The 14,823-nt window shown below is 50.8% G+C and overlaps 1 protein-coding gene across 1 annotated transcript in view; it reads right to left on the bottom strand.

Annotated features, from left to right (window-relative positions):
* Window positions 1-11,851, bottom strand: part of ZNF185 (zinc finger protein 185 with LIM domain) — a gene marked incomplete at its 5' end in the record, with an annotated part of 28,524 nt that extends 16,673 nt beyond the window's left edge. Inside the window, 13 exons of the mRNA XM_084269366.1 lie at window positions 520-588; window positions 1,803-1,883; window positions 2,461-2,535; window positions 4,864-4,938; window positions 5,508-5,546; window positions 6,723-6,806; window positions 7,751-7,831; window positions 8,468-8,542; window positions 9,611-9,685; window positions 10,278-10,316; window positions 10,860-10,919; window positions 11,448-11,586; window positions 11,827-11,851. Coding sequence (XP_084125492.1) covers window positions 520-588; window positions 1,803-1,883; window positions 2,461-2,535; window positions 4,864-4,938; window positions 5,508-5,546; window positions 6,723-6,806; window positions 7,751-7,831; window positions 8,468-8,542; window positions 9,611-9,685; window positions 10,278-10,316; window positions 10,860-10,919; window positions 11,448-11,586; window positions 11,827-11,851 — 917 coding nt within the window. The remainder of the gene's footprint in view (window positions 1-519; window positions 589-1,802; window positions 1,884-2,460; window positions 2,536-4,863; window positions 4,939-5,507; window positions 5,547-6,722; window positions 6,807-7,750; window positions 7,832-8,467; window positions 8,543-9,610; window positions 9,686-10,277; window positions 10,317-10,859; window positions 10,920-11,447; window positions 11,587-11,826) is intronic.
* Window positions 11,852-14,823: the final 2,972 nt, after the last annotated feature.

The raw sequence follows: 14,823 nt of genomic DNA on the forward strand, positions 1-14,823 counted from the left end.
CAGACACAGCCAAGAATTCAGAGTGAAGACTGAGAACAAAGAGCCCTGCTATTATGGGATATAACTTAAAAATCTGAATTGCCCATTGTCCAGCCATCCCTTCAGACATTCTACAGGGCTCAGAGGACCAGAACCAATGTATGCAGGAGCCACCAGCAGCTGAGGTTCCACACATCCCTTGTACATGGAAGAAGCTCCCCAGGGAATGGCAGTGAGAGGGCAAAACTGGAGTAGTAAAATAAAAATACCGCAGGAAGTAGACGGTTTAGGGACTGAGGAGGAGAGGAGAAAGGAGGGGAGGGAAGGGGAGGGGAGAGGAGAGGCCTCAAGGGAGGCAAAGGAAGAGCAGAGAAAGCTGATGAGGTGCAGCCTAGCCAGCAGATGAGGCTCTTGGAGCGCAGCCCAGGACCATAACTGGAGAGATCCCATCTGTTTGAGACTACCAGCAGGTAGATCTATTTCTGAGCAAAGAGCAGCCTTATGTTCAGCAGCAGAGATCAGCCTCTCTCAGCTCCTTACCCAGCCCCATGCTGCGAGACAGTCTCAGATGAGGATTTCCCATTCAGGGCCTGTCTGCTTTCACCATTTCTGCAAGCAAAACAGTGAGAATGATTAGATGGGGAGATGAGGGGACACAGTGTGAGGCACAGGTGCTTGTTGGGTGTGCTACCTGGGGTGCAGGGGCTGGATTAAAATAAAGGCCTGCTCAGCTTAGGAGATAGAAAGGTCCGCAGTTTTGGGGCTCATACTCTCATCAGAAAGAGCTGAGTAATGTTCAAGCTGCAGGAGGCTCACAGCTTCCATCTGGGTGTGTTTCCTCCCAGATTGCTAATGCTTCTGTGCTGCTTGCTCAGGTTCCCTGTGCTACAGCATTTATTGTTCCAGGACTGCGCTGCGTGCAGAACAGGCACGTGTATCGAGGAGAGCAGCATCAAGCAGAGCTGAGCTCTCCTGTGCCACCCATTCACAAAAATCATAGAATAGAATCATAGAATCACAGGGGTTAGAAGGGACCTTGAGAGATCATTGGGACCAACCCCCCTGCCAGAGCAGCTCCCCAGCTCATAGTGCACAGGGCGGCATCCAGACGGGGCTGGAATCTCTCCAGAGAAGGAGACTCCACACCCCCTGGGCAGCCTGTCCCAGGGCTCCCTCACCCTCACTGGGGAAAAGTTCTTCCCCATGTTGGTGTGGAACTTCCTGTGCTCCAGCTTGCAGCCATTGCCCCTTGTCCTGTCCCCACAGACACTGAAAAGGGGCTGCCCATTTCCCCCTGCATCCCATGCTTAAGATATTGATAAACATTAATAAGGTCCCCTCTTAGTCTTCCTTTCTCCAGGCTGAACAGTCCCAGCTCACTCAGCCTTTCCTCATAGGGGAGATGCTCCAGGCTCCATAACATCTCTGTAGCCTCCTCTGGACTTTCTCCAGGAGATCCCTGTCCTTTTTATCCCAGGGAGCCCAGAACTGGACACAACACTCCATGTGGGGCCTGACCAGGGCAGAGTAGAGGGGGAGGATCCCCTCCTTTGACCTGCTGGCCACACTCCTCCTGATGCCCCCCAGGATCCCATTGTCTCTCTCAGCCCCCAGGGCACACTGCTGGCTCATGGCCACCCTGTCATCTACCAGGACCCCCAGGTCCTTCTCCGCAGAGCTCTTCTCCAGCAGGTCACCCCCAGCTATTACTGATTCAAGTGGTTATTCCTTCCCAGGTGCCAGACTCTTCACTTGCATTTGTTGAACCTCAACCTCAGTGTCCTCAGTGGAGCTTCAGGGTGATGCAGGGCCAAAAGCCTTACCTGGTTTCAGTAGAAGTGGGGATTCTCCCTGAAGTCTCACTTGAGGATGGGGTGGTTTGGCTCTTACTGCCTGTTTCAGCGCTGCAAGAGAAGGCAAAGAAAGCAAGCTGTCGTTCCTGAGCAAACTAGGTCCCCACTGCAGCTGGCCAGAGTGATCCTGCAGTGAAGCAGGACCTTTTCTGTGAATAAATAAACTGGAAGACAAGCACCACTGTTTTCAATACACTCACTTGCAAAGTGGTCTTATCAGAAGCAATTTTTGAGTTAAAAACACTGATATTGCCAGGAATATTTACCTTCTGCCAATGACACACAAAGAACACAAGTAAAAGAACAAGGTCAGTAACCAGTGCTGTGGGAAGGCATTTCAGCAGTTTTTAATACTACAGCCATCAATTCAATCAAAGGTGAAAGCGACTGAAGACTGTCCCACTGCACCTATTGGGCATGAGAGAGCTCAGAAGAGTTGGTTCTTCTCAGGTTCTGAGCACTGCTTGTGAGGATGTTGTCAGGACACAACCCGGACTGCAGACACAAAACCTTTTTAAAACAACTGCCTGCATGTCACCTCCAGAGGTGAAGTCTGACCTACAGCTACATGGGGCTGACATGGCCATGAAAGATGCTGAAGTTGTCCTGGCTGGGCTATCAAACTTACCTGGAGAGGGACACTGCTGTTGTCTTCGGCTCATTCCAGGAAGACCCAGCGGTGGTTTTTCTTAACCCAGTAATGCTGAAAAAAAAAAACCCCAAACCCCAACAAGGAACAAGCATTATAGACTATAGATTTCTTTTTAGGTGCCTTCTTCTGGGGTAGGGCACATCCTGCTTTCTGGCCCTGTCCTGGGTTCAGCTAGGGTGAATTTCCTCTCTAGCAGCAGGTGCAATGCCGTGTTTGGGAGCTGGGATGAGCAGTGCTGATCACACAGGGATGGTTCAGTTGCTGCCCAGCAGTCAGGGGCTCTTCAGTTGTTCATATTGCCCCCTAATGAGAAGGTGGGGGATGCCCAGGGAGCTGGGAGGGGACACAGCCAGGACAGGTGACCCAAACTGCCCGAAGAGGCTATTCCATGCCAATTACGTCCTGCTCAGCACAAAGGGGTGGGGAGGTTTGTGCAGCTACAGGACATGAAGTTTTGGGGGATGGTTCAGCTTTGGGGTGGCTCTGAGCCATACAGCCCAGGTTGTGCAGTTCAGTGAGGAACTGCATCGTGCAGCCCCACCTTGATATATTTTTGCTAGAAGAGACCCAGAATTACTATTTCTCTCTCTGCTGTCCCAGTAAACCATCCTTACCCCAACCCCTGAGGTTCTCTTTGGGGTTCTTTCTTTTCCCCCTTCCCTTTCCCCCCTCAGAGTGAGCAGTGCCCAGCTCCCAGCCGGGGGCAGAACCACCACAGGCCCACAGCTCTTGGGCCTGCTTCCTGCGCAGCGCGACCAGGCCCTGCTGTGCAAGGACACACACACAGCTGTCCAAGGACACACACACAACCACCTGCCCTTCTACTGAAACACGTGGTCCCTAGAAACCAGCTTTTCCTATTTGACACCACTGGAGCTGTTTCTGTTTGCACCAAATCCAACTTCCCCAAACGTGCATGTGGTGGTTTAGGCCTGGTTGGAGGCCAGACACACACCAAAGTCGCTCTATCACTCCCCTTTTTAGTTGGACAGGGGAGAAAATATATATGGAGAGGCTTAAGAGTCAAGATAAGGACAGGGAGAGATCATTCTGTAATCAATGACGTGGGCAAAACACACTTTAAATTAAAGCTTGGTGCATTCACAGATGTGAATTCAGCACATGTACGTGTGTAATATGGGAGGAAAGGAGTGTCGTGCTTCCCAGCCCTGCCTCAAACCTGCACCACCATGGCACAAAATTGCTACCAAAATTCATGAGGCGGCTCCTACATCCTGAAAAGAAAACGTTTTGGGCTGAAAGGCCTCATTTATTGGGCTCCCTGCTGGGCTCACTAAGGGCCAGAGTGGCAGAGAAGCTAATAATACCGCTGCCTGGCATCAAGCCACCCCTCAGTGCAGGAAGAGAGTGCTGAATCCCAAATTAAATGAATCTGCTTGCAAACAGAGAAGGATTCTCCCTCCCAAGGCAAACACTTCCGCTTCAGCCAAACCTTTCAGAGCACTGATCCCACATGCCAACTGTTCCTGGCCAGTGTGGACTAGGGGAGGGTGTCAGTGCTGCCACTTCACACCAGAGAGCTGTCCCCAGGTCTTGCATGCCATGGGAAGAACACCCCAGCCTGTCTGTCACAGCTCTGTATGGCTCTGCCTTTACAGTAGCCTGGGAAGGGGGCTGGGGGCTTGAAATGAGGTTAACATTTCCCCTCAAAGCAAAGACCAATTTAAAGATAATGAACCTCTCAAACCTCTCTAGTCACACCTCTCTGTTGCTATCACAGTAGAATAATGAAATCTGAAGTCTAACAAAAGCAGAGAGCTGTCTCAGGGGACTGGAAATAATGAGATATTGAGTATTTCATGACGGGGTCAGCTCACACAGCCAAGTTTGCTGGTAAAAGAACACCCCAACTATCTGATGGTGCCCTGATGGGTAGGTGAGCTCATCTCAACCTACTCCAATTCCTCCTCTGAGCTGTCTTTCCAGAACTGCCACCAGGCTCATTCCTGGGGCATATGAGCACCTTGGGAAGCCAGGACTGACTGTGTTGCAGAGCATCATCAGGAGAAGGGCTCCTGGGCAGGTTTACACCATCCAACTCACATCAGTGCTGGCCTGGGGTTACATGCAATCTGTCACCCCCAGGGCTGTCAGTTGGGCACTGTGTGACCCTCTGGCCCTGGCCCTGAGCCTGCCCATTTGTTTCACAAAGTTACCTGATGTCATTTTTCATTTGGGATCTTTCCCTTTGTGCAAGAAAAGGAGCGACCAGGATGTTGAGAGAAGTGTCTTTTGAAAAGCCTCTGTCCCCAGTTGCGTTCAGAGAGCTGCTGCCTCACAGCTAAATGCAGTTACCTGCAAGGACAGCAACTCAGTGTGCCCTAAAATCACCAGGAGCCAACACACCGAGGTAAATACCTGTTGCGATCTGGTGTCAGCCCACATGAACCAGTCGGACTCCTCCTCTGTCCTTCCTCTTCTTCTATCTCAATTCTTTCAGAGGGCAGAGAGAGAGAGAAATATCACATCATTTCCTACTGCCCACTGCTAGCTAATTCAGGCAGTTTATTGTTTTCCCTTGAGCTCTTTTCCCTCTGTTCCTGCTAGGGGTGGATTTTTCCTGCTTCTCCAGCTCCCTGTGCTCTGCCACAGGTGAGCATCTCAGTGGCTGAAGGAAGAGAGATCTCCAGCCCAAATCAGTGGCATTTTGCCTTCACAGCCACTTTACAAATGGCATCAGCTGAGTGCTTAAATTCTAGAAAGCACATTAGGCATCATTTCCCTGTCCTACCCACCACTTCAGAAGTTCAATACCTGGAGAGTATTCACTCTGTGGGTTGGAACCAGCCTTCTCTGGCAGAAGAAAAGTAGCAAACAAGTCCTTGTTTCAGGTTGCCCATAACCCAAAGCATCACCAGCCCTGGATTCTCTGTGGGCTCTTAAAGCCAGCATGATTCAACCCAAAGCTTCCTTTTTAAGGAAAGCGTCCCCCAGAATTCAAGAGCAGCCCTGGTAGAGGACAGGGATGCACAACCCCAGCAGTACTTTGAGTGACCACCTACCTCTTGGCAAACAAGGGTGGAAATTCTTGTGTTGGGCTGCTGTAAAGGAAGCATAAAGGCAGCAGTCAGAAGGCTGGAGTTAAAGACCTGCCATGGGCAGGGACAGCCTCCCCCAATCTCTCTGACCCATAATTGATGAGTACAGTGGTGTGAAGTACTACAGGGTCACACAGCACCATCTGGGCAGAGCTGAGAGCGCCTGGGTGGGTTAACCCTGTACAAGTCACAGAGCAGAGGACACACGAATAGTAAGAGCAGCTAGTTGTAACACGTGAAGTAAAGAAGGGTCCCCAAAAGGTCTTATCAATTTTATGACTTCCTCATGTAGCTGTTTTTCTTCCTGCAGACAAACCTGCCTCCCCCCACACCCCACGGTTCTCAGCACACTGGTGGAACTGGCAGCCAGTGCAGACACTCATAATGTCCTCACGAATCCCAGTGTTTCCCTCATTCTGGGCACAGTTGAGTGCTGCTGGCACATCCCCTCCCTGCTTCCTCCTGCACTAGCGACCTCCTGGTGCCTCATTGTGTCACCCCGAGTTATGTCAAGAGGAAAAGGATTTATAGTGAAAGCAAGCTGCAAAAAAGTCCCTACCACAGCTCCTGGGAGATAGGGCACCTTGGAAATCCAGGGATTTTCCTTCCCAGGAAAGAGATGCACAGCAGAGCTTTGAACACCAGTAGCTCCCACACCTCCTTAACACTCCTGTTACACATCCACGTGGTACTGAGAAGTTCTTTTTCCCCACAGAACTATTTTGAACTTGCAACTAAGATCAGGACCTTGTAAACCCAGCTATTTTTCAAACACAAGCTCCACTGCAGAAACCTGATTCATATTAGATGCAGCTTGTGTTTGTTCTGATTATCCCCTTACATACAATAAAACTGGAGAGAGCAGTGCTGAGCCTGAAAATCTAAGTCTTGATTGCAGGCCCCAGGCAATTAGGAACTAGCATGGTTTTTCCCCTCCTGAAATCTCATCCCTCAAGTAAGGAAGACCTCCCAAGATTCCTGGAGGATCTCCCCTTTTCTGCAGAAACCTGCAGATATCCTTGGCACTTCTTGACTTGGCAGCAGCCAATTCTTGCCCCCTCCTCTGGAAAGGTACCCACGGCTTTCAGAGAGCCCTGGATCAGGCTGTCATCCCTGCAAGACCGTGTTCTGACACCTTGTCCCTGTCTCCTGCCCCACAGCTGGAAGCTGAAGACTCACCCGCTGCTTTTCTTGGCGGCTGAGAGGACATAAGCGCGCTCTCTGCTGGCAGTGCTCCTCAGGACACTGTTGGCTGCCTCTGTCCTGGAAGGAAGGAAAGGGATCAGTTCTGCTCGTGTGAGCAGCCCATGGGAGGCTTGTGCTAACCCCAGCAGTGCTCACACACTCTGTGTAGCAAAAATCCAGCCAGAGATAAGAGGAGTCCCAATGTTTTCCCATTTTTTTTAGTGCCATTCCTGCCAGGCCACAGCACTTTCACATGGATGCAAAGCATCAGACACAAAAAAACTTCCAATTTCCTCTCCCAGGAGGGCAGAGGGAGCTCCCCTTTTCAATGGGCTGCTGTGATATTGTGTAGAAAAAGTGCTAAATGGACTGGCTGTGTCTGTATGGACACCTATACACCAGATGGGCCAAGGGAGAAGTGCAGGGCTCTGAAGGGACTTTCATTGGTTCATCCCCAGGGGATAAATCACCAACTTTTCCTTTGTGGAAGTCCCTTATCTGAGGAGAAGCATCATCAGAAACCCAACTGAAAGCAAGAAGGAGGCTGGCTGCATCAGATGCACCACACAGACAAAACACACCCTGCTCCTGGCAGGAGAACAAGAGACCCCTTGGGATCTGGGCTCAGAAGCCAGTCCCTGAGTGGTCCGGACCCGAGGGCGCACAGGCAGGCTGTGGGAGGCAGACCCCTCCCTTGGCTGCCAGGCTCTCTATCGTTCCACACAGGCACTACGTAGTGGATGGATTCCACAGCCCGTTTCCAGCTGCCAAATTAATTGGGGTGTGCTGTCAGGTTGAATCATGTCAGGCTTTTAATGATAGGTTGTTGGGAGCGCAGCCGCCTCTGGGCATGGATGGGCTCTGGGTAGAAATATCAGTTTATTATGATTTCATTGCAATCAGCCCTAATGGCTCAGCTGTAATCACCATTGAGCCCACCCTCCTCCCAGGAACAAACAGTTACAGGGAAGTCCACTTATCACTGCCCCTGCAAGAAAAGGGTGGTTACCTGCAGGGCATACCTCTTTTTATGCTCATCTGGAGTAAAAGGCACGTCCTCCTCATCCACATCCGATGATTTTTGCTTGACATTATATGGAGCTCTGAAAAAGAAAGGGCAGGGGAGAGCCAGGGTAAGGGAGCTGCCTCTGCAGCAGTCTGCTGAGGCAATCCAAGCAAAACCCAAGATAAATCCAAGGGCAGAGCAGGTGGAAGCGGGTTCAGACCCTAGAAGTCTTGCACACAAGTGCAGAAGACACTTGTGTTTTTCACACACACCAGGGCACATGTGTCCCCATAGGATTTCGTTCTCTTGGTATAGGGGTTAAGCCTGGAGGCTGGCTTGGGCTGCTCCAGTGGCATTTCAGATTAGAGCCACGGCCTTTGACACGAGAAGCTGTGCAGGAAATGTCAGCAGCACTGTGCTGCCACACAGCCCCTCCTCTCCCCTCTTGTTGGAAAGGCCAGCAACACCTCACACCAAGTCCCTGGGCTGCAGCCTCCAGTTTCTGCCTTCACTAGCACCACGTGATAAAATTCACTCCCTGCAAAGGCCATCACCAGTTTGAGGAACACCATATGGCCACACAGGCCTGGATGCAGCACTGGGAACTGCTCTGACTGCTGGTGAAAGCTCTGCAGGGTCAGCATGAAGCCGTGCAGAATGAAGCCGTGCAGGTGGTTGGGTGCTGCCAAGCCTGTGCACAGGCAGAAAGTGCTGCTCCCCTTCCCACACTCACAGTTTCTTGTAATCCTCAGTGGTCATCCTGTAGCCAGAGGAAGAACGGGACAGGCTGTGTCTCTTCACAGCAGTGCTGCAGATGGCACAAATCACATCTGTTAACATGAGCTTTCACCCCTCACCACCCTCTTCCCCAGCTGAGCTCATGTTTCACATGATGGTGGAAACCAGGGCAATCCCAAAGAACCATTTGCCTTCTCTTCACAGCCTTGGACCAGGATTTGAGGTCTACTTTGGTTCCCCAGGGCCACTGTAAATTGTCAGAGCTGGTGTGGGTACACCCCTCCATGGGACAGTGCTGCTCCATCCCAAGATCAGCCAGTGAGACTGAAGAAGGCACCCCAGATGAATCAAAACAGGGGGAGAAAAATGGGGTTTCAAAAAGGTTCATTTAAGGTGCCACAAAGCCTCTGCTTAGGTCAGGGCCATGCTTAGATCTTGCTTACTATAATTAAATGAGGCTCTGAGCAACCTGATCTAGTTAAAGGTGTCCCTGCTCACTGAAGGTTGGACTAGATGGGCTCTGAAGGTCCCTTCCAACCCAACACACTCTAAGATTCTATGATTTTAAAACAAACCCAAACAAACCACATTAGAACCATGCAAAGGAAGCATGGCAGCTTTGCTTGGGGTTTGTCCCCCACTCTAAACCACTCAACAAAACAAACCCAAATATCAGTGAGGACTTTCCCAGCCAACCACCATCCCGTGCTCTGGGGAGGAAAATACAGAACTTGAATCATAGAATGGCATGGGTTGGAAGGGACCCCAAGGATCACAGAGCTCCAACCCCCCTGCCACAGGCAGGGCCACCAACCTCCAGGCCTGGAGCTACACAAGGTTGCCCAGGGCCCCATCCAACCTGGCCTTGAACACCCCCAGGGACGGGGCATCCACCCCCTCTCTGGGCAGCCTGTCCCAACCCCTCACCACTCTCTCTGTAAAGAACTTCCCCCTTTTCTTTGTCCTGTGTCTGATGAGAGGAGCTGTTAAATGAACAGCCACATCTTCCAGCATTTGGTAGGGATTTAGCAGAGCTCAGCAGAAGCCCAAAAGCCCCAGCCAAATTAGAAGGATAACTAGGAATATGTACAATACTTAAAAGCTCATTTTCAGGAAGAAGAAAGACACACACATTTACCTTTTTTGTGCTTCATTAGAAGGTGAAGAATCTGGCACTGAAGAGGTTTTGTCGATAGTTTTTGTGAACACTCCTCTGGGGAGAAAAGACACACGGTCAGTTTCTTGCAGGACAGAGTTTGGAAGGAAAATTAAGAGACTCCCAGAGCTCTTTGGCCTAGTGGTGTCTGTGTCTCCTGCTGGGAGGAAAGTGCTGGCTCAAGACAGTGAAAATTAGAAGGTGCTTCCACGGGAGATACACCCTGGGAAAAGCCCTGTCTTCCCACCCCCTGGGCATGAACAAGACAACAAAACCATCTTGCACAGAGGCTTGGGAACGGTGTCCCAGCGCCTGTCAGCCTGTTTGGTGGCATCAGAGCCTCCATGGCCAGCAGTGGAAGCTGAAGCACGCAAGGCCCATCACTGATGCTGTATAGATCACAAGGATGGTGGAACATCTTCATAGCACAATACTCCATCCATCTGTGATCATACAGGGGAGATCTGAGTTTCTGGTAACGTCACCATCAAACTGCCTGTTAAACAAAATACTCTGGACTTGCTCTTCACCTTGAGCATTTTAACCTTCCTCACTAATAGGAGGACTCAAGAATGAGCAATATTTCTCATGCTTGTCGTCCCTCATCTAATCCCCCTTCCCCTGCAGCCCTCTGCTGCTCTGTACCAACCTGATAAGGTAACCGGACTGAGGTTTGGAGGCAGGAGACCTGTGCAAAGAACAGACATCAGGGAGTTAAGGACAGTGGGGAGAACCAGGAGCAGCACCAGTCCTGAGGGGAAATACCCATGTGGCTGTCAAGCCAGAACTCCAGCTAAACGGGTTTTGAGTGGTACCTCAGCTGCTGCACCAAAATGAACCTCAGAGGGATTCTTTAAAAATAAGTAATCACCAGAGCGGGGTCTAGAAATTATTATTTTCTTTTTTAACAAGAAAAGGGAGTTTTAGAGTTAGCCAAGTAAAATTAGCCAGGCTGACAGTGTCTTCTGGCTCAAAATTAAGTCCACAGACTGATGGCACAGAGGGGGGAGAATAGGATGTAGTAGAAATCCTGGTTGCTCTATCACAGGAAAACATTGTCTTGGCACTAACTCCTCTGAGGACCTGTTCTCAGGAAGGGAATGTGGCAAAGCTCCACCAGCAGGAAAGGGACACCATCGTGGGGATCTGGCCTCTTATGTTGGGGAAGGAGGAGGCATCCCTGGAACCTGCTTCAAGCTGTCTTGGAGACAGGATGGGACCCCAGAATTACCTGTTGTTCTGGGGAGCAATAGGTGTTGAGGCTGGGGATCCCCCACCGGCCTGTCTAGACCTACGTAAAGAGAAAACACAATGACATCATTAACTTCTGCAGTGAGGATTCCAGAGAGAGCTGCTGAGAGAAGACTGAATTGGGCTTGGTTTTGTTTCTAATGCAAGAGAAGCAGGTGCAGATAGTGGTGTCCCCTGGTATGGGGGTGGCTGTGTGACACAGCCCCGTGAGCCACAGGGGGATGTGAGGACAGGGCTGTTCCATCACTTAAACTCCCTCCCATCAAGGTCTGTCCCCTCGATTGTCACTCTGGCTTCAAAAAAGTTGGGAGTTCTCTTGAGGCTTCAAATCTGTCTGTGCTGCTGGACTCCCAGCTCCCAGGAGAGTTCATTCCTCTGAGTTCTTCTCCAGATTTATCAAAAATAAAGAGAAGCACCACTTCCCTTTGGCAGTGTCCTTCCCTGCCAACATGGGGACCCCAAAACATACCAGCACCACACGTGCTGCTTCTGCAGGCCAGAGAATGGAGCAAAAAAGGAAGGCTGAGGAGGGAAAGGGAAGGGAGTGTTCCTTGGTGGCCACACTTACACTGGGCTGCTGCTCTTCTCATCCTCAGAGTCTGAGTTGTGGTGGTGGATCCAGCTCTTATCTCCTTTCAGGGTGGTGCGAACCTTCATCTGCCTAATGATCCTCCTGCGGTCTTCATCCGTGGGTGGAATGGCACGTCCTGAGAGAGGCAGGGGAAAGGAAGGAGAGAGGAGAAGGGTTTCTGAGAAGGGGCAAGAATTCAGTGTCAGCAGGTGAACCTCAAGCAGGTTCCAGACAAGGAAGAGCTGCCCTCCACCCTTGGACACAGCTGGGAGAGTTGCACAGAGCCGTTACAAGATGTACAGCTGAGGAGAGAAGGCAAAGGAAAGCTGTGACAGTGGACAGATCCCCACCAGTTTGGGATGGGGCAAGGAATTACCTTTACTGACACCCAGGGACATCATGGCTCTCAGAAGCGCCTTCCCCTTCTGTTACTGTTTGAAGACAAGAAGCCCCTGCAAGAAATGAGAAAGGGGAAAAGCAGAATAGTAGGTATGATGATAAATACTGTGAAGGTGTATGGAAGGGAGAGTGTCACAACAGTGTCACAGCCACAGAGCCTGGAGGAGGGGGAGACTGTGGCACACACACCAGTTGTGACTTCTTCCCATGCCCTGTACCTACAGCATTGAGGACAAGAAAAATCAAACAGGCGTGTTCTCCACACCAGTGGGGCTTCAGATGGGACATGACAGACATGTCCTCCCAGGTCTGGGAGGAAAGTGAGGGAGAAGACCTTAGCAACAGCACCCAGAGCCCCTCTGGTGGGACAGACCTTCTGGAGTCCAAGGACCTGAGAGCAGCTGAGGCTGCTGGGGCAAACCTCAGTATTATTGTCAAGTGGGAGGATGACATCAGGGCTCTTGGCAGACTTCAGCTGGCAGAGATACCTGTTATTCCCCCAAGAGAGAGAAGATCCTGCTGCCTGCCATAGAGGCACAAGTTAGTTCTTGTGTCCGATGGCAGCTGGGCCCCTTCTTCAAATGCCCACAGTGGAGCAGCAAGGAGAAGCTCCTGGTTAATCCAGCACCTGATTACATCTTGATCCAGCATTTCTGTTCTTTTTTCCCCTCTCTCCCATTTTTGGGCTGAGCTGTGGGATGAGCCCTTGTTCCAGAGGAGAAAAATCAGGGGCAACTTCCAGCTTTCACCCCCCCCTTTTCTCTCCTTGCCAACACTCCCTGCCGATCCTGGATTCTTCAGTGACTACACTATTCCTTAATACAAACGCCCAACCCTATCTGGGAGTCTGGGAATCTAAAATTAGGCTGTTGTTATCTGCTGGTGGGCTTGTCCCTGCAAGGCTGCTGTGAAGCCACACGCCTGTAAGGAATGCCGAGCGCTGATCTCACCCCGTTGCTTCATGGCCAAGGCTGCTCCTTCGGCTTGTCGCAGCCAAAGATCTACCTGCTGCACATCCACTCCTCACACTTTGCACTGAGCTCATGAACGAGCTCCCTGCTGCTTCCCCAAGGCTCCCTCTCCCTTTTGCAAACACTTGCAATTGTTACTTCAGCTTCACAGAATCACAAGGTTGGAAAAGACCTTTAAGATCATTGAGTCCAACCACACCTGTCCTGTGCTAAACCAGATCCCTGAGTACCTGATCTACCCTTTTTTTAAACACATCCAGGGTTGGTGACTCAGCCCCCTCCCTGGGCAGCCTGTTCCACAGCCCCACAACTCTTTCAGGGAAGAACTTTTCCCTCACATCTGCTCTGACCCTGCCCTGGGGCAGCTTGAGGCCATTGCCCCTTGTCCCATCTCCTGTCCCCTGGCTGAAGAGACCATCGCCCACCTCTCTGCACCCTCCTGGCAGGTAGTTGTAGGTAATAAGGTCTCCCCTCAGCCTCCTCTTCTCCAGGCTAAACCAGGAGCAGGCAGCCCACCTCTTTTCTTATCCTTCCCTGATACCCTTCCCCACGCTGATTTAATTGACCTGCTATTTAGAGAGAAACAGAAGCTGTAACGTTGTCTTAGATATCCATGAAGAGCCTCTAAGCACTCAGGGACCTTTATACCAAAGGTGGGAGACATGGCTGCAGTCTGCAGGACCACAGCTGACAGCCCTGTCATCTAGAAACTTTGGGATCAAAAGAGATCCCAGCATCTCAGACCTGCACATGGAGAAGCAGCTTCACCACCCACAGCATCCGAGCGAGGCGGAGTGAGACCACAGCTACCTCCCTAACTGCAACTCAGAGCTGCATCCAGGGCCCTCTTCAACCTATTAAGATCTTCCCAATTCCAGGACAAGATAAAGCTGAAGCAAGCAGAGGATGAGGAGCAGTGGGAACCTATTGTCATGGGAGTTTGATACGGCCCCTCTCCAGGGCAAACCAGGGGCAGAAGCAGGTACAGACAGCACACTGGCACGTAACGGAGGTATTTGGAAGCTGGAGAGCTGAGTGATGAGTCCCAGGCTTCACCAGAGTGGGTAGTGTTTCTGGAACTTTCAGGATCCAAAAGCAAGGTTTCAGCCTGTTAGAGTCATTTAGAAGCTGGGAGCATGGCCCCTGAGTTTGGGAGCAAAGAGAAACCTCTCTCCTGGAGGCGCTGAGGGATAGCTGTGACTCTCTGGAGCTGGCTGTGAGCACAACCCCCAGCTACACACCACTGCAACTGTCTTTTCAGGACAGATTCTCAAAAAAGCTCCAAAGAAACCCTTTCCTCTACACAAGATGCCAGAGATGTGGTATTCCTTGGCTTCCACTCCCCAAATCAACTTCAACGTTAGCTCAGCGCCTAGCACACGTGGCAAAATGGGAGATAAAAAGGAAGGACCCAGTGCAGATGACTTGCCCTAGCCTAGAAATGCTGCTTCAGGACAGGAAACATTGCAAGGGCTCCCTCTGTCTTGGGCACACGAGTCCAAACACAAAGCAGTAAACTCTCATCACCGTGCAGAGAAAATAGGAGATCCCCACCTCTCATATGGGCCAAAACATCTTCTGCCTCAAACTAGCTCCATCACTTCCCTCCTGCCTGAGAGTCAGAAAATAAGCCTTACCAGGCTGGACACACCTTTTTGTCCTCTGCTTATTCATTACCTCACACAAAATGCTTCTGCTGTGTGAGCAGGAGCATCTGTTGTACAAGGACAGGCGGTAAGTCACCAAGTCTCTCTGCTTTAGATACCAAACAGCTGGTCAGGAATATTTATTTCTCCCTAAACATTCACTACATCTGATTAAAAAAAAAACATTCACTAGTACCTGATTAAAAAGAGATCATAAACCCATTTAAATAAAAATCCCTCTTCCCTCCTTATTCATACAGAAGGTTTTCCTTCAGCCCAGCTGGAACCCTTCAGAGCCAACTGCCTCCTGCCAAGTGTCTGCACACCACCAGCACAACCGGCCCTTGATCCTAATTG

The sequence above is a fragment of the Gallinula chloropus genome (genome assembly GCF_964237585.1).
Source record: "Gallinula chloropus genome assembly, chromosome: 11".
Taxonomy (NCBI): Eukaryota; Metazoa; Chordata; class Aves; order Gruiformes; family Rallidae; genus Gallinula; species Gallinula chloropus.